This window comes from Azolla caroliniana, unplaced genomic scaffold (genome assembly GCF_043228905.1).
Source record: "Azolla caroliniana isolate FFs.n. ecotype wild unplaced genomic scaffold, voAzoCaro1.0.p SCAF_16, whole genome shotgun sequence".
Taxonomy (NCBI): Eukaryota; Viridiplantae; Streptophyta; class Polypodiopsida; order Salviniales; family Salviniaceae; genus Azolla; species Azolla caroliniana.
The window spans coordinates 7,965,311-7,984,667 of NW_028230451.1; the positions used below are offsets into that span (position 1 = coordinate 7,965,311).

At 40.2% G+C, this 19,357-nt stretch overlaps 2 protein-coding genes and 3 non-coding genes across 5 annotated transcripts; 4 read left to right on the forward strand and 1 right to left on the reverse strand.

Moving 5' to 3' along the window:
- Positions 1 to 5,137: 5,137 nt before the first annotated feature.
- LOC147853900 (kinesin-like protein KIN-14N) lies at positions 5,138 to 10,781 on the forward strand. Its single transcript, XM_087332216.1, has 17 exons — positions 5,138 to 5,271; positions 6,009 to 6,278; positions 6,485 to 6,629; positions 6,722 to 6,831; positions 6,943 to 7,062; positions 7,256 to 7,459; positions 7,544 to 7,753; positions 7,851 to 7,925; positions 8,224 to 8,370; positions 8,468 to 8,615; positions 8,704 to 8,813; positions 8,941 to 9,102; positions 9,180 to 9,373; positions 9,463 to 9,544; positions 9,741 to 9,845; positions 9,933 to 10,037; positions 10,167 to 10,781. The coding sequence occupies exons 1-17, from the start codon at positions 5,221 to 5,223 to the stop codon at positions 10,332 to 10,334; spliced, it is 2,406 nt and encodes an 801-aa protein (XP_087188342.1). The 5' UTR covers positions 5,138 to 5,220; the 3' UTR covers positions 10,335 to 10,781.
- Positions 10,782 to 12,902: 2,121 nt separating this feature from the next.
- TRNAA-CGC (transfer RNA alanine (anticodon CGC)) lies at positions 12,903 to 12,975 on the reverse strand. The gene has a single exon. It is a non-coding gene; the product is annotated as a tRNA-Ala (tRNA).
- A 1,161-nt stretch (positions 12,976 to 14,136) lies between these two features.
- Positions 14,137 to 15,133, forward strand: LOC147853902 (uncharacterized). Its single transcript, XM_087332720.1, has one exon. The coding sequence runs from the start codon at positions 14,197 to 14,199 to the stop codon at positions 14,794 to 14,796; it is 600 nt and encodes a 199-aa protein (XP_087188846.1). The 5' UTR covers positions 14,137 to 14,196; the 3' UTR covers positions 14,797 to 15,133.
- Positions 15,134 to 17,105: 1,972 nt separating this feature from the next.
- Positions 17,106 to 17,178, forward strand: TRNAF-GAA (transfer RNA phenylalanine (anticodon GAA)). Its single transcript has one exon. It is a non-coding gene; the product is annotated as a tRNA-Phe (tRNA).
- A 1,701-nt stretch (positions 17,179 to 18,879) lies between these two features.
- TRNAF-GAA (transfer RNA phenylalanine (anticodon GAA)) lies at positions 18,880 to 18,952 on the forward strand. The gene has a single exon. It is a non-coding gene; the product is annotated as a tRNA-Phe (tRNA).
- The last annotated feature ends 405 nt before the right edge of the window (positions 18,953 to 19,357 follow it).

The following is a 19,357-nucleotide window of genomic DNA, read 5'->3' on the forward strand; positions in this document are numbered from 1 at the left end:
ATTCGTGGGCGACTTTCGAGAAGGCTTTATTGGAGGAATATGGCTATGAGAGACTAAAGGGACGAGATCTACACAACTTCGACCAATGGGTGACATCGGCGAAGACCTACCAAGGCGCGACACAAGCATTCGTAGACTTCGAGTGTCGTTTTTCTCAACTGTCGGAGCGGGAACAATGATTGGTGGGGGTCGATAAGGCCCTTATGTTCGTGAAGTCAATCGATCGAATGGAAAGGATGGCCATCGGCCTCAAACTCGAAGAAGATGACGGTGCAAATGGCCTCATCAAGAATTGGAGCAAAGTGGAAAGTGTATGCCGACTACACGATAAGGGGCGAGCGAGAATATCGACGACAACAAGACGGCCCATGAGGGACGATCGAAGAGGGGTGAGATGCAACAATGCTCCACCAACAAAAGAAATAAAGCTTAAAAGGGAGACAAAACCGAGGCGAATGGTGATCGAGGAAGAAGAGACCTCCCAACAAATGCGGGTTAATGAAGTGGCCAATACAATGGCTCAGGTTCGGTATGACGGTACCGAGAGAGAAGGTGCGAAACAAGTCACCTTCTTGTCTTACGAAGAAACGACGGCCAAGGAGGAGGCCGATGACTCGAGGACGGCGAACGCCACTTTGAGGGAGGATAAATGTTTCAGAACACGCATTGTGTATGAAACATCGGGTGATGAAGGTGCAAGCATGAGAAAAGCTTGCATGATCGAGGGAGATAAAGTGTTTGAGTCTGAAGAGATTGAGGAGGTAGCCATGACAAACGACATCGAGTCGGAGGTGGCTATGGACGAGTCGACAACGGATAGCCATGTCAAGACTTTCTCCACACTTGTTCCAGAGACTTCGGCGGTTGCGCCTGTGTGCCAACATGAGACCGGAGAGACGGAAGGTGGTGACGAGAAGACGAAGGCCCAACACAAAGAGGAAGAAGATCGAGGAAGAAAGAATATCCCCACACCTATTCTAGAGACTTCGGCGGTTGTGCACGTGCGCCAACGTGAGACCAGAGAGACGGAATGTGTCGACGAAAAAGCGGACGACCGGAAGGGTGATGAGGAAGCCAAGGATGAAGCCGCGGTTGAGTTCGATGGAGAGGCGGCATGCGGGACGGAAGGAAGAGTCGAGAACCGGTTGAACCAGAAGACGATTCGGTCGGGATTCCGGCCCGAACGAAGGAAGATCCACATGGGAGATGATCGACCGGGGCCGACCCGGACGAAACTTGATTCGGAGGAAATCGATCGGATGATCCCGATCCAAAAGGGGGCCGACCTAGCCAAAATCAATCGGTCGGGCCCAACTCGGCAAAATGCGAATGCAGACGAAGGCCAACCGAGCCAAGAAGCGATCGGCGGAGACCGATCCGGACAAGGGCAAACCTGGCATAATCGGAGATCGACACGAACGATCCACAACACCCAAGTGAAGACGGTGAGTGCGAGGAGTGGCCAGGAGTCCAATCGAAGGACACGCACAGTGGACGAAGGAAGAGCAGTCGGATCAACGACATCATTCGGTAGATCTACTACAACCGATCAGGGAAGAAGGTGTGAACGCCGAGTATGGTGGATCGGGTGGCTACGATGGTTCGGTTGGAAAGATTGCGCATACTCGAAGTGGAAGACGAAGTCAGACGAGGTCGACGAGCGTGCAGAGGAACTCGGTTGATCACCGTTGCCAAAGATCTCACCTCTTCACCTTTCTCGGCACATACCGGAGGATGTGCGGGTTTGGTGGGGGTGGATGTCGTGACAATTTTCGGCTACGGTGTGAAACCGAGTGAGACGAATAAACCAAGGATGTGCAACATTGCACATGCACTTAGCAAATAAACCTAAGGCCTAATGGCACTTGAGTTCATACAAAGGGGTGCAAGCAAGGTTTGAACCTTGCACCTCTAAGATATAAAGATGATTGCCTTACCATTAGGACAACTATCATATAATATAAATTCTATGTATTTCCTTTTTATATACGAATTATAGATGAAACAACCATAGGAAACCATGTGCATGACATAAGCAAAACCGTGTGCACAAAACCATGGTTTTAGCCCATGGTTTTGTGCATGTCACAAGCATGGAAAGACCTATAAAAGCCTCTAGTTGGACTTGTGTAAGGGGGGCTCAATATGTGATATCACCAACACCATATCATCAATATAATTATATTTGTCTTTATCTTCTTCATATTTTTCTACTTTTCAAGTGTACAATCTTTCTTCTTCTCAAGTAAACCAATTTCATCTAATCTTACATTGATCGTCATCTCTTCGATAATTCTGCAAACATCCTCCCTAGTCTAAGACCCCGGTGGTCGCTGGAGTAGCACACGCACGCGCGAATCTTCGCGACAACGTCATATGGTTCGAGGCACCAGAGTCGACGAACCATACGTCTTCCGAACCTGAGGCACTAGTTGAAGTAGAAGCCAACATAGAATTTGCTCTATGTCTCATCACGAACATTCTGCCACGATCGTCATAGTCAGAGTTGGTGGCGTAGTTGGTGAGTTGTCGGCTAGTGGAAGTCGACTCGCGTATCTTCTTACGACATTCTTCTTCGTGGTGACCGATTTTTCCACAATATCCGCATTCGACTAAGTTTTGTCGACTCGAACCGGAATGGAAGCTCCCCCTTCTTCCGAAGGTTCCTCGATGGCTTCCGTCTTGATGCTGAAATTGGGAATTGTTTTCGTCAGTCGGGCCTCGTTCGCCTTGTCCTTGGCCGAATCGGCCTCTTCTTGCACGGACGCGTCCTCTTCCTCCGTCCAAATGTGTGTAGAGCATGTGGCCTTCTAAGGCGTTGCTCCTTGTTCGAACATGATTTTCTTCGACTAACAACATGGATTGAAGATCGAAGAAGGAAGGTGGATTCTCTCGTGCTAGTAGGGCGGTCCGCATCACGCTGAACTGTGGTGCAAGGCCGCCGAGGCATATTTGCACCATTTCGTCATCCTCCACATTGACGCTTATCGAGCCGAGTGCATCACAAAGCTCCTTGATCTTCAAGGTGTAGCTTGTGATGGACATATCCCGTTGTTGAATGTTGTTCAACTCTTGGTGGAGTTGAAGCTTTCTCGCGGTTGTGTTGGCGGTGAAAATCTTTCGTAGATTCTCTCACGCTTCCTTTAGAGTTTCAGCTTCTCGAATGTAGCCGAGCATGTGGTTGTGAACACATGTCGCCAAGCAATACATCACTTGGCTTGCCGCTTGCTCCCAAGTTGCTAGTCGGCGTCTTTCGGGTCAGGTCGGTTTTCTAGTGCTCCCTTGATGTAACCCTAATAGCCTTGGCTGACAAGGTATTGGTGCATCTTGTACTCCCAAGATGCGAAGTTGTTTTGGTCCAACTTCTCGCTAGGGAGAGCGCTCCCATTTGAGTATTCATTGTCGATTAAGCTTCCTTTCTTCTTTTCCTTTTGTCTCGAACACAAGCTATGTAGTGGTACTACGATAACGATGAACTGGTTCTTCTTGAACGTCGGCGTAGAACACAACACACGCGGATGGGCTAGATCGAGCTACCAAGCCGCTTTGATACCATGTAAAGAATCGATGGTGATTCTTTTGCAGGGGAATAGATATGTGTGTTATGTGTGTGTGTGTGTGTGTGTGTGTGTGTGTGTGTGTGTGTGTGTGTGTGTGTGTGTGTGTGAGAGAGAGAGAGAGAGAGAGAGAGAAATAGAGTAGAGAAGAGAACACAAGATAGATAAGCAAGAGAAATAAAATACTCAAGAAGAAGAAGATGTATATTTCACAAGTAGAATGGAGATACAAAGTTGGAGCATTACAAGGAGTCACAACCAACATAGTATGAAGTAGGAGGGTGCTTTATATAAGGTCACCCTCTCTCTTCATTACCTCATTACAACTTCCACTCTCTCCCTAGAACCTTGAGGAATGTGAAGACTCATAGTCATGGGGAATATGGAACTCATTAGTTATGTGTCATAGAATATGATTCTATGACACATAGTTTAATGTGTAGAGAGTGGTATGACTCTTGACCTTTGAGTGCACATAGATTCTCAAATGTGTGTTCACACGTTGCACTATGTTGAGCTTGATTCTCAACAGGATGTAACAGAGGGTGGGGGGGGATAGTTATTAATGTAGTGTATGAACCTTACACTCAACATGAAGCCTAGGGTTGAGAGTAGAGAGGAGGGCCAACAACATCGCCAACTACAAGGGATGACATGGTGTGTAGGGGGCAGTGGAGTGCCACAACAACGCATGTGCATTGATTGGCATGCACCTCTCTCCCTCCAATTACCTTGCAAACCCCCACGAACGGTTACACCTATGAAGGAGAGAACCTTAGTGCACAAAGCCGCCCTGCACGATAGAACTCGTGATCTCAATCAATCGGCAGAACCCTTTCGGGGGGGGGGGGGGGGGGGGGGACATTTATGCGAAACAAATCCACACACACATAGGTCTCACAAAACCTTAGTGCACGGAAAAGCGCGACCACCCTGCAAGTGCCATGAGGACACAAACATGTGCTTGTCCAGGGAGAGAGGCGGGCCCCAGGCAACGAAGTGGCACATGAGGCGTGTGTACACAAGAAAGAGTGAGTTGGCAGGTTCCACGAGGACACCAAAGCATTCGTGGCCGAGTCAAGGCAAAGAGTAAAAGTGTGAGTAGGTAGTTCGTATGCGTATGTATATGTATATGTATGTATATATATATATACACGCATGTATGTATGTATGTATGTATGTATGTGAGTTGTTAGGTGCCGGTGGTTGTGTGGGGATAAATCCATCTTCAAATTAGAAGTGTGTTGAACGGCAAGCAAAAGAAGAAGAAGAAGGCAAAAAAGCGGAAAGGCAAAAGGCAAAAAGCAAAACGCAAAAAAGGGAAGAAAAAGCAAAAAGCAAGAAGTGATCGTTTGAGCGCCTCGCTCTCTTCCTTTTTCATTCTCTCGTTTTCAAAAATAACAACACACGCACTCAGAACTCTCAACCAACAAACAACAGAGAAAGAGAGAGAGAGAGAAAGAAGGAGAAGCAGAAGCAGAAGCAGAAGAAATTACACAGAAGAAGCATTGTTTTTTCTGTTTGTGTTTAAATTGGTTTCTCCAGAAACAGAGAGATTCCTTCTTCTTCCTCCCTCCCACAAGTAAACAAATCAAAAACAAGAACTCACTCTGTTTTCAGTAAAAAAACCCTAAACTCCTCTTCTGTTCCCTTTGGTAGGTCTATGATGATGAATTCTAGAACGCCCACCAGTGCTAAGAAAATCCCTCTTAATGTAAGTTCTCTTTCCTCCCTTTTCTTTGCATTTCGCCTCATTTATGCCCTAATAATTTGAACGCATTTTCTGTGCAAATCCCGTCCCTATATACCCATTTCTTTTTGGCTTTTCTGTTTCTGTGCATTTTTAGCTGTTGTTTCTGACGTGTGGTGGTGCCCCTGTGCACGCATTAATGCTAAAGGTGGACACCATATTTTCCATTGCTACTTTAAGGGTTTCATTAGAGTCTGATTTAACGATTAAAATGTCTGATTTCATGCTTAAAATGTCCGATTTGACGCCTAAAATGTCCGATTTGATGATTAAAATGGCAGTTTTGGTGCGGAGATTAACGCGTATGTGTGACCTAGTAGTTTTAACTGCTTCTGCGCAGCTCTTGACTGTGATCTGAGATGCTTAAAGTGTTTTTGTCGATGCTTCACATGCGTGACACATATGTTTTAACTGCTTTTGGATCTCTCTTGACTCCGATTTGATGCCTGGAATGTATGAATTAGATGCTCCCATGGTCTGATGTGAAGCTTCAAAATGTTTGATTTGATGCTCAAAATATCTGATTAGATGATTAAAAGGACTGATTTTCGGAATGGTCAGTTTTCTTACTGTAACTAGTATCAGTAATCATTCAAGGAGTCATTGTCTAATAATTTTTCTGATTTCCACACGTGGACATCTACTATATGATTCGATTTACATATGATCTCATAGATTGCACATTCTTATTCTCATTTCAGAAGGAGAACCGTGAAGCTCCGACAGACAAGAAGAGGAAGATCGGAAGGGACATATTTGGTGTTAGGGTGATGTCAGAGCCGAGGGTGCGTGTCCGCCAAGCGTTCTCGTCGGTGAATGCCCGAGAGAACGACCCATCTGCCACACCAAGCCAACCTGAATTTGGTTCAACATGTGAGATTGGTGGCATCACCCCTGTCATGTTGAGCAAAGAGGATATTGATGCTTTAATCAACTTGAAGATGAAAGGGAAGAACAAGTTTGATTTCAAAGTAAGTTTCCTTGATCTTTGTTTATGCTAATGGCATAATACTACCTATCTTGCGGTTTGATTCGAGTATACTAAACGAAAAGGCATTGTTGGTTATGAAATTCTTATGAATGGTCGACATTTCATGATTCTGGGACTATCCAAGAGCTTGATCTTAGAAAATTAAGATGTAATTCTAATTAATATTTGGTGGAATTCATCCTTTAGGGTAAATCGGAGCAAATGATGGACTACATAAAAAAGCTTCGTACATGTATACGAGGACTTCAAGAATCGGAAGCATCTCAAATGTCGCAAAAGGAGTCTCTACAAAACCAACTGAATGAAGAAAGACGAGACCGAAACCTTGCAGGTTGTATATTCTTCTGTTATGCTATGTCATATAGTCTACCACTAATTTGAAGATATCCTGATGCATTAAATAATTTGTGCTCAAATCAACAGAAGATAGGTTCAAGCTGAAGCAGGAAGAGCTCGAGAAAAGCATTTCTGCGTTGAAAATCATGCGTGGAGCATTGGAAGAAAAGCTACACGATTCAGAAGCTCAGGCAAAGGTATCCATCATGGTTGATTGATAGATGTAATAATGCATATTATCCATGGTTGATAGCAATTTAGACTTATATTCATCAATGATTCATTCATTCATTTGTGTATTTTTACAGTCGCTCCTCCAGGATCGAGAGAAGGACTTAAAAGCATTGGAAAAAGCAAAGAAAGAGATAGACTGCCTGAGAGAAGAGTCAGAGAACCATCAAAAGGATTCTGAAAATGCAGCACAACAGGTAATGCATATGTATTTATGTATATATATATATATATATATATAATGATCAAATTCTCTATTATTTACTAATACAACGAAAATTTATTCATTTCTGATTACAAGATGATCGGCAATCACAATTGAAATTATACCTGGAATGAGATGGAATTTTCATCTGCAGTATTCTGAAATTTTTCTATATGTCAATGCAGGTTGTTGCCTTGCAAGACATAAATAAGAGATTACAAGAGTATAACACTAGCTTGCAAACATATAACAGTAAGCTGCAAACTGATGCTGCAGCAGTCACCGAGAATCTCTGCCGGATTCAGAAAGAGAAAACAACCATGGTGGAAACCCTAAGCAGCTTGAGGGGTCAAAATACTGCTCTTCAAGAGCAACTTAATCAGTCTAAGGTTGATTAATTGGATAGACTTGTGCCTTATGCTCAAAATTTATTGTGTTGCAACATATCCATTCATTTGCTTTTCCTTTTGTAGGTTTCTCTCCATGATGTCACCCACCAGAAAAAACTTCTTATAGAGGATAAAGAGAAACTTCAAGCTGAACATCAACGAACACTTGAAAATGCAAAGCAGGTGGCAAACCAATTGGAAATACTTACCCAAGAGAATGCTAGACTCAAGGAGACCACTGGAAAATCAGAAAGGGAAGTGGAGATGCTTAACCAAAAGGCAACAATTCTGGAGGTTTTTGATGCTCTGTCTGTTGTAGTTATACATGCTTATGTGCTTGCTAAAACTATTTGATGTCTCCTACTGAATACACGTTTACATCTTTAATCAGGAGAAAAATGCCTCTCAAGCAGAAGAGATTATGTGCCTTCATACTAAACTTGACATAACTAATCGGAAACTGCAGGTAAGATCATATCTTTTGTGGTACATTGAGTTGTCTTCTGCTCGACTACGTACATATTGGTGTTGAATGCATGTTCATATGTAGGTTAAATGCATACGTGCAATATCCATGTTTTCTGTAACATATAACTGTGTGTGCGAGTATGAATTTGGCATACATAGATTGCATGGATCCAGTCATGGATCTCCCAAAAGAAATGTCTCAAACAAAATTGTTTATTCTTGCGATGTGCATTGTACTTTGTCAAAGTTTTTCACATCAAACATGTCAGATTGATTTTACTGGTGTGTAAATACAGGTAGCAGAAAATGCTGTACTGCAATATAGAAATGTGGGGGCAGAAAAGATGGTTGCAATGGAAGAGTTGCAAAAACTTCTCTCTGAAGCAGAGGCTAGGATTTCTGAGGGAGAACTACTTAGGAGAAAACTTCACAACACAATTTTGGTATGTTGTTTGCTCAGATGGAACTGGCATTTTATGAATTTCAATAGAGATGCAAAGCGTGAATCCTGAAAAAAAAAATCTGTAAATTGTTTTCCAGGAGTTGAAAGGTAACATACGAGTCTTTTGCCGAGTGCGCCCATTGCTTCCCGATGATGAGAGTTATTCAACAGAAGAACCACCTGCTGTTCAATATCCAACTTCAACTGAACTACTTGGGCGTGGGATTGAACTTGTTCAAGCCCAAGGTCTCTAAATAAACCCAATTTAGTGCTGTAATGAGTGTAAAAGGTGCTACAGAAAATGACACTTGGGGAAATTTTTTGTTCTCGCCAGGGCAGAAGTATGGGTTTTCGTTTGATAAAGTCTTTGGTCCAGAAGTGGGGCAAGAGGATGTATTTGTGGAGATTTCTCAACTAATTCAAAGTGCTCTTGATGGGTACAAGGTTTATCTCCTTATCATTTAATCCTTTTTGTTTCAAGGCTGTTAAAATGATCCAAAGAGGCCTTCGGAATATGCGATTGAGACAGATAGAGAGAGAGAGAGAGATATGGTTATCTTCTTCTTTGTAGGTATGCATCTTTGCATATGGACAGACTGGATCAGGAAAAACACACACAATGTTAGGTAATCCTGATGATCCAGAACAGAGAGGAGTGATTCCGAGATCTTTGGAACAGATCTTCGAAGCTAGTCAAGCCTTAAATGCTCAAGGATGGAGCTTCCGTATACAGGTTCACTACACATGCTGAAATACACTATTTCAAGATTTCTAAATAAATAGCTAATTTCAGTATTTTGATCCATGTAGGCATCTATGTTGGAGATATACAACGAGACAATTCGAGACTTATTGTCATCAAATGTAAAGGTTGAGACACCTAGTAAACCTTTTGTTGTTTCACATGATCAGAATGGGAATACTAGTGTTTCTGATCTTACGTTGATTGAAGTAACAACATGGAAGGAAGTCTCTTCTCTTTTGCGTCGTGCTTCTCAAAGCCGGTACCAGTTGTTTTGTTCATCTTGATTAAAAAATTATTGCTTAATTTGTGACATGGGCTGATTTATATGAAGTGTCATGAACATGTTAGATCCGTAGGGAAGACAGCTATGAATGAACAATCGTCCAGAAGTCATTGTGTGTTTACTCTACGCATTTCAGGTCTAAATGAGGTAAGTGTAAGAAATAAAAAAGGTAGTTGAAATGTAAAATTGAAGCAACATATCATGTGCAACATCATCAATACCAAAACAGATCCTTACACATTCTCATGAATACACATGATGTATATTTTAATCCACTAATTCGAATGGGTTAAGTGGTATTGTCTTATTCGAAATTCCATGTGTGTTGATTGATTTCATGCAGAGGATAGACCAAGAAGTCCATGGAGTACTAAATCTGATTGACTTAGCGGGAAGTGAGAGGCTATCTAGAAGTGGATCTAGTGGCGATCGTCTCAAAGAGACACAAGTATATACCATGTTACATTGTGATCAAACGTGGGAATAAAGAAATGCACCTGATAGATCAATCTCTGATACTATTACATTTTTACAGGCCATAAACAAAAGCTTGGCAAGTTTGGGAGATGTAATTGTAGCAATTGCGAACAGAGATCAGCATATTCCATACCGCAACTCGAAGCTGACCTATCTTCTGCAGGTATGTATAGACACACATGTGCACGCCTACACACAAACACACATTAACATACATAGATATATGTTTTTTTTGTTTAAGAAGTAACAAAAATGCAATATATGATTGTAAGTGCTATTTTTTATATGTCAGCCTTGTCTTGGTGGGAACTCGAAAACGCTTATGTTTGTGAACATATCCCCTGATGCAAAGTCGACAAATGAATCTCTATGCTCACTCAGGTTTGCATCGAAGGTGAATGCATGCGAGATTGGGGTGCCACGCCGCAATACACAGATGCGGTTGAACGGCCCTAATTGAAATCAACAATTGCACTCAAGAATGAATGCATGCTTTGAAGCTCAATTGTTTGATGAATTTGACTGAGCTAACCAAACTAACTATATATTAATATATATATATATCTCATCAGGTGCCTCTCCAACATGACTTAGTTGTAGAGGTGCTGCTTACATTTGAACAGAAAGTGATTGATTTTTCGAGGATTTGGTTCATTGTCATCACATATATAGCCTAGGCAACATAGCTTGGTTGCGGAGGTTTTGGATTCAATCACTATTTTTTCCACTTTTATGTAATGGATGAGGATTTAAGATTATGTTATGGATACAATGTATAGAAGTTGTAAATGACTTGGCACATTGCTGAAACATTACAAACAAAAAGGAATGTACCTTGAGAATGTATGGAACTGACATTCTGAAATGAAGACAGTCTTGTCAAATTTTGAATTTTATGCACTTTCTTCGTATACACGACCTGGCATGTTCTGTCTGTCTGTTTTAGGTGTTTATCAAACTAGGTTTTGTAATGAGTTTGATTGACCATTTTGATTCAATAGCAATGGCTAAGGCATATTTTATTTATTTGCATCATTTGTTACATTAATCTTGACATTATTTTGACCCAGTAACTACAGCCAATCTTGCCATTAGTCACAATAGAGCCATATCCTTACAGGTAAAAACTTAACAGGTACTAGAAATCAACCCACATATGTTGAGATCATGAAATGTTATTAATTTGTTAAATGAAAGATGGTATTATGAAGTTTTTACCCAAACAAGCGGAAAGATTTCTTGCAAAAAAACATGGTGAGAGATAGGGATTAATCATGACATGGTATTAAATCATTTCTGGAATGATATGAATTACACATCAAGCAAAGACATGGTAGGAGATGGGGATCGATCGTGCAACCTTGTTTGGTTGTTTGTCAACGGGGGATTGATCATGCCTTTGGAGACAATAAAAGAGCAAGGCAACAAACAACAAGAATATTGATGGTTGTTGGAAGAAGACATCATTCTTCCCACTTGTATTTATAAAGACATTTGTTATAAGAAGGAATCATTATCCCCACTGTATTTATACAGATGGTTGTTGGAAGAAGCCATCCCTAAATAGACCAAAATAAAGTAAAAAGAAGGAAAATAAATTGGATAGAAGAACTCGTCCCATACCGTCGGATATTAGGATGATCAATACCTTGCAAGAGATTAACACCTTCGTCATGATGAAAGCCTAGCCCACACACAATTGTCTATGATAGCAACCTTCCGACATAATGTGCTTATGAGGGTAGCTAAGCCTCATATTTATACCTCTTCCTAGGAAAAGACTCTCCATTCATTGGTTGTCCAAATCATGATAGTGCATGCACCTATCATTCTTTCTCTCCAATCACATTAGTTCCTTTTTAACATTCGTGAACATACCCTTAACTTATGTAAATATTAGTGACCTACCCTCACCTACGTTATGTATACATAACAACAATGAACCAACAACATATAGTCTCCATGTAACACATTTTTAGAACTTTGAAGAGGATCTATGGTAACACATACATATGATGATTATGCCAAAAAGAGCCATGTTTGGTCATCTAGAGTTTCACAAATGCCTCCAATGATTTTGTACATGCGACTTTACATGGCTCTTTCATTTCTAAAGAGTGTTATGAACTCTTGTCCCTTTGGTTTCAAGGGTTATTGTGGAGGTAGAGCTTGCCAATCACCTCTTAGGATTTGTATGATGGGAATATTTCGACAAAACCATAAATACCCAAGAGTTGTCTAAACTAAATTGAGATGTTACATGGACACTTTAATGCTTATGAACAACTTCCCATCAACCTTTTTCAAACAAGGTGTTTTCCTTTATGTTTATTTCTACTTGAAGAATGTGACACCTACAAACCTTACGTAGTTTGTTTCACGGTGATCCACGTGTACTAACATGAAATCGTAGCTAGTTGCTAATGTGCTCATTTGCTACTAATACCGGATAAGAATAGTACCAAGAAACATAGACCCTACCCACTAATTTTCAAGGGTTTTGAAAAAATTTAAGTTCATGACCAAGGTATTTAAAATATTTGCCCAAATATAAGCAAGGATTTAAGGTAGTTTTTGAAAAAAAAAATCTAAGAACGATGGATTGAAACTCAAACTTTAGTCTTCTTTTAAATGGTTTAATGGCTACTACATTTGCGCAACCATTTACAATTAAATGTTTTTTAATTTAATGAGATACGAGATGTATAATAACCAACCACATTTTTACTCTGACAGAAATAGGAATTAGCACTTGTTACATGTTTCCCATAACATCCAATGCTTATTGCCATTGATCTTTTTGTGAATACATTTGAGTGTTGGAAGGCCCTAAGCACGCAGTGAAGCGGAAATAAGTGTAGTAATAGAAGAATGATGAATGAAAAGGAAGAAAAGTACATGTATGTGATGAGAGAAGATTAGGGTAATTAGGGAGAAAAGGAAAACCAGCACAAGGAGGGGGAGAGAGAGTTTTAAAGAAATAAAATAGGTTGAAGGAAGGAGAATAAGTACATCAATTTTGGTCCTTTGGAGATGACGGGCATCGATCCCGTTACCTATCGCATGCGAAGCGATCGCTCTACCATTTGAGCTACATCCCCAATCACACTCTATCTACCTCACAATTACTATATAAATGATATACAAAACACTTTATAACTATAGACATATCATTATAATTAAAGCTAGCCTCGTGGCGTCATGAATGAAGCCCTAATTTATTGCCACAATTTTTTGTGATCAATGGGCTATAAACCTGCCGCCATTCGTGCGAAGTTTGTGGAATGTGATTATCTCTATCTCATAGCCTTCGCTTATAGCTTAACCATTGGTTCTAAGAAAAGATGCGTACAACAATTGGTATTTTTGCGCGATCACTTTTGTTTTGTGGTCTTTTTGTCCCCAAATCTCTCAATTCCGTAGGTGACTTTGTTTATCGATCATTGAGGAATGGTTAAATCATAACATGTCAAGATCTCGCACTCATTATTGTAAATAAAGGCCTAATGAATCTTGCCTTTCAACTCAAAGTAAAATGGTTCCACATGAGCTATATCAAAGCACCTCGTCCAATTTTAGATCTCGCCATTTCAAATGTTAGATCAATGCAATGATCTAACATTATTGCCTAATGAATCTTGCCTTTCAACTCAAAGTAAAATGGTTCCACATGAGCTATATCAAAGCACCTCGTCCAATTTTAGATCTCGCAATTTTAGACCTCAAGATCAATGCAATGACGACAAACCCTAAACCGATTCGAGGACAGGAAGGTTCTCCTATTCTCGAGCAAGCCATTGATCGGATCGATTGTGCGAGCATGGGGATGGGTGAGGTGTAAAACCAACAGCTAAACTTGACGGTGAGGGCTCAGGTTCGATCCGATCGAATCGGGGAGTGGATGAGGGGGGGTTTGACAAGGGGATGTTGTGACGTGGTATTGGTTCGCCACGCTCTCTAGAACACGCCCGATGCAAAACGATAACATATAACATACACATAACATAATCATAGTGATTGATGAGTAGAGTACCCTAATTGTAACCTAACCCTAACATAATATAAGCACAATGATTAATGAGTAGAGAACCTTAATTATATAACCTAACAAACATAACACAACTGATTAAGCAAATAGTGATCGATGAGTAGAGTACCCTAATTATAACTTAAACCTGTTAACCAGACAATGGAATCATTGGATTGAAGTGCTTTGGGTCTTTAGAGCGAATTTGAGAAAAGGAAGACGAAGAAAAACAGAGAGGCAGAGGCAGAGACAGAGACAGAGACAGAGACATAGGTAGGAGGAGGGAAGAGGAGTAATGGCAGGAGGTAAGTTTGGGATCAAGATCAACCCTGAGCTCATCCTGAAGCTCACAGAGCCTGAGAAGAAGCCCCTTCCTCCCCCTCCTCCTCCTCCTCCTGCTCATCCCTTCTTCCCCAAGCAATCTCGCAAGAAACCTGTTGCTAAATCAACAGATGAGATTGATGGAAGAGAAGCAACGAAGCCTTCGCCGCCCATCAATCCAAAGCAAACCCTAATAATCCCACCCCAGGCCCTCGCACGTGCCCCTCCTCCTCTCCCCCCTCCTGCTGCGGATGAGGTTTTGCTTCCTTTCAAGAAGACAGTGGCAGAGTGTGAAGAATTACTCGAAAGGTTGAAGACCCAGGAGAGTGAGGAGCGGCGATTGATCCAGGAGAGAGCCCGTGAACTCAGCCGGAAGGAGTATCAGGCCCCTCGTCCTAAACCTTTGCCTTGCCCCCAAGAGAAGAAAGATTGTATCGATTGTCTGAGTGCGAACCCTAATGATCCCCTCAAGTGCCGAGATAGTGTGAAAGCGTATGCTCTTTGTGCGCAGCAAGTCCGACATCGATTCGTCTCTTCCTCTGGATTTAGCTCAAACCCTCAGGTCAATTCATGATTTCATTGTGTTTCTTTTGGTTCTCATGGCGGTGTTTTTGAATTTGGCAAAAAAGGATTGAAAAAGAATAAGGATTTCTTCGTTTTTTTCTGGTGTGTTTCTGTTCGGATTCTTTTGTTGTATGGCGAAAGTTCTAAGGAGGGGGGAAAAGAACAAGTAAAAATAAGGTTTGATTTCCCATATGCGGTTAACTATTGGGACTTGGTTTTGGTAAAGACTGCAATTCGTGCAGTTTATCACAATGATATGCATCCATCCTTTAAAACATGGACACAAATTTCTTTCTTACTTTATGTAATGGAGTGAATCTTGTTGTAACTCAGAACATTGTTTTTCTCACGAGAGTGTGAAAGTGAATGGATATACAAAGGAATTTATTTGAGTTATCCAATTTGCTTGTTGGTTCATTGAGTTTCACTTAAATTCAGGCAAGATGTGGTTTTTGTTTTCTTAGCCCCTCATCATTAGTTACATTCTTGCTAAGAAAGCAAACTTTTAAATAAATTTCAAAGCATAATTGCTGATGTAGAGTTCGTAATGTATCTATGTTCTATATCTCTACCATCAGATATAGTAACAATCAATTTGCTTGGTGTTTGATGATGGCTGATTGTGTTATAATGCACATTTGATGTTTTATCAATGGAGTTGATCATGGCATATGGAATGTTGTATGATGATATCATCTACCATGATTTAACAGAAATTTGGATTCAAATTTGAATGATTAAGCGAAATTATTTGGATTTCCAAGTGTAAGTTACATATGTATGAATGTGCATATAGTGGGCAACTTTGAATTCAGAGTAGATCATATATGATACGATTTGGTGATGGATTAATATTTGCTGAATGTTTCAATATTGTTGTTTGATAGTAAGTTTAACTGAAGACCAATACACGGTAGATGTATGCTTCAAATCTATGATTTGTTAGATATTTTAGTTCTTAAGAGACATACTATGAAGGTATGCGAAGATGCGTATTTGCAAGAACTAAAGTACTCCTAATGTGTGAACAATTTTCCAAACATAAGGCACATGTTTGATTCTAGTGCATGATACCAGGAAGCTGTCTCTCTCTGTCTTATCTATCTTCCATGCATTCTTTCAATTACTGTTTGGCTAGCTATTTTCTTTTGTCAAAAGCCATAACATTTATTTTCTCAATGTCTATTGATACATCTATCTATTAATGTGCCTCAATCAATACTATGTTTGGAGATGAACTTTCATGTGAGGTGGGCATTACTTAATGCAATTGATACAATCTGTTAAATCTTAATGGCTATTTGGATTCCTGTTTACTTATCTTACTCTTTGCATGTCTGATTTATTTCGTTGTATTTATATTCCGGCTTCTATTTAAGCTTACACTTTGTGGTGATGGTCATTGAGCATTCTATGCAAAGAACTCTAAAAAGCAATTTGCGAATGTCACGTCCTTCATATTTCGTGAGTTATTATTCTCTGAATGTGGTTGGAACTTCCTGAATGATTATAGTAGGCTGCGTTTTGTTAAGTTTGTTGATAAAATGTCTGGAAGTATAATAAGAACTTCTGATTGTAATAAGCTTTGGATGAGCACTATATGGTTTTCTCAAGCTCACAACCAGTAATCGTGGCAACACCTTGAAATGTTGACAGTACAGCATGTCCAAAGCAAGGTGAGAATCTTCCATCTCAAATGTTTTCATGGATTACTAAAAAGCACTGTTGGTTTGTGAGTCCTACTTCTTTCATGAGAATGTTGAAAAGATGGAGAGCTCTGTAGACATGTTAAGAGTTGGGTTTAAACCCTAAACCCTAATCAAAGGAGTTGCATAGCCAACATTGTGAAAAAGGAAGCATTACAAGTAGATTGCTTGAGTTGCTCGTCGAATGAAAAGTTCAATATTTCGAGGAAATGGTGGGTAAGTGATGTCTAGCATTCTTGACAATCCTCTTGAGTATTCGACGAGACTTTATATAATATGATTTCTCAAGGTGTGAGTGGTATGATAAGATAGGAAATTTGGACCTAGCGAGGAGGGCCTAATTCTGCAAAGGTTTTGTAACCCATGCATGTCTTCATAGACTTGCACTCAACGATTTGGAGGTTAATTGAGGTGACTAAAAACTGAGGCTTTATTAATACTAAAGGGCAATACATGAAGCTCACTTGGCCTGGGGGTTTAACCCTATATTTTCATGATTGCATGTATAATGCTCATGCACAACAAGTAAACCAAAAAAGGGATTGATAGAAGTAGGAGTAATCCATCAATCAAAATACAATAACTATTGAAAGAAAGGTTCCAATTAGTACATGCGGGGATAGCTCAGTTGGGAGAGCGTCAGACTGAAGATCTGAAGGTCGCGTGTTCGATCCACGCTCACCGCATTCTAATGTTGCCTTGTGTTTGTCTTCTCTCAGTTTTGGTATTTGTTCTTCTTATTCTTTCGTTGCTAAGAATGTTTATTTCCATGAGCTCATTAATTTATATAATTTGTTGTCTTCGTGTCCGAGTACGAATAATGTAGGCTGTTTTGGGCTCTTCCACACCTGTGAGAAGGAGAACACACATGACCAATAGTGAAGCATATCGTTGATCTAATATATCAGTTAAACGACAGTTCATGTATATTTCTCAAATAAAAATACATGTAAATTGTTGTGGATAGTGGTAACTCAGTGGCCCCAATGAGATTTTTCGGATTCACACTTACCAATGCCTTTTTGAGTATCGGAGAAATGGGTCTCATTCCACAACTACCTAAGGAGGGGCTCGAGAGTGGAGTCATATTTTTCATGGGGGATAACTTGTAACTACAACGATGCAACAAATGTTGATTGAAGGACAAGTTTAATACAATAGATGTCAATTTCGATTTGACACATTGGAGATTTGTGGCACTTGACAATTTGAGTTTGACACATAAAGATTGATAGAATGTTGAGACAATGAACATCTTAACCACAATTGTTTCTTCATCAAACTACAATGTGAATATTTCTAATTTTCCTCTTGATTGAGAAAAAAAAAGCAACTAGAAAATAATGTTTGCTATGCATGAAATTCAAGCATGCTCCTTACCAACATGAAGTATACTCAAAATTGTTATCGACCGTTCCAATGGATGGTTATTCCCCTCTCCATAGTTTGCACAAACAAACTCGCCCAACCCATTATGACACTTGAGGGCTGGATTAGCTATATTATTAAGAGCAAACGTACTCTTATCGTTTGTTCTAGAAGGATGACACAACAATCTGAACAACTTCTACCTTGCATCAATGGCACCTTCTACAACTTCGTCAAACATGGGTTGGAAGTCGGCAATCTCAATAGCCTAGGGCAAGATCAGTGCAACGTATACAATTGCATGGATGGCGTTAGTGGTTACAATCAAGTGTGGACAATGCCTGAGGACTCCACAAGAAATATTCATCATTGAATGGGGAAATATATGTGACCATTGTAATGATGCCTGGGTTAAAGACATCGCCAACCAAGTTTCAACATATTGTCATTGAAATCTTTGAGCCCTTCATCCTTGCATTTATGTAAGTCTTGCTTGAAGACTCTATGGTGTGTTTAGATGGACACAAGATTATTTGCAAAACATTTAACCAAGATGTTGCATATACCATTCCATTTTACTACCAACATTCTTGAATATTGTCCCAGCTCAATTCCACATCTACAAAATGAAAATATATTCAGCTTTGGTTCATAGGCCATACTTTACCAACAAGTGTGAAGGTTAGTCAGTACACATTTCTCACCCCATTTCAATGTGTAAAGGTTTTTCACTTTTTCTACGCGTATGTCCCAATATGCAATCAATCCGAATTATAATTTAAGAAACACACAATAATGTAGTTATTTTCCCACACAAACACTTGAGATATCTTAAAATGACTTTGCGACAATTAGGGTTGTGACACTGACCTTATACATTTGTGTGGTTGTACTTGAGATCTTCATTTGCAATGAGCATCAATCGACATGGGGTCTTATAATTTGGTTGAACAATTTTCAATAGAGTGTCGATCCAATTATATAATATATATAATAAGAACAGAGCTTCTAAAGACATAGCGGGGATAGCTCAGTTGGGAGAGCGTCAGACTGAAGATCTGAAGGTCGCGTGTTCGATCCACGCTCACCGCAGTTAATTTCGATTCCTTCTGCTTATTCTCTTTTATTGACTAATCTTTCCTTTTTCTCATTATCCTATTGACTAATCTTTCCTTCTTGGAGTTTGTGCAAAAGAGCTTTGTGTACCACTGATCTACACGCATTATCATCCATCATCAACAAAAGAAACGCGCATAGTTCTCCCTATCACCAAGTTCTCGTGTTAGCGCAATGAAGAAGTGTGCTGATAATAAAACTGAATCGTCTCTTGTTCCTATACAGAAGCTAGCTTTCTATCTATGCGAGAATCTGAGCAGTGATGAAGCACACATCCATCTCTTCCAAATCTAAAATGATGATGCTTTGATGTGATTGTAAGAAAATTTTCATCCTATCAAGCCATTGTTATTGATTGATGGCAGTCTCAATTTTAGATAA

Bases quoted from the DNA above. Each gene is read 5' to 3' on its own strand.
- LOC147853900 (XM_087332216.1), top strand. From the start codon at position 5,221: ATGATGATGAATTCTAGAACGCCCACCAGTGCTAAGAAAATCCCTCTT. The intron at 8,616-8,703 runs GTCTCTAAATAA...TGTTCTCGCCAG, and splicing joins TGAACTTGTTCAAGCCCAAG to GGCAGAAGTATGGGTTTTCG. The intron at 8,814-8,940 runs GTTTATCTCCTT...TCTTCTTTGTAG, and splicing joins GTGCTCTTGATGGGTACAAG to GTATGCATCTTTGCATATGG.
- LOC147853902 (XM_087332720.1), top strand. From the start codon at position 14,197: ATGGCAGGAGGTAAGTTTGGGATCAAGATCAACCCTGAGCTCATCCTG.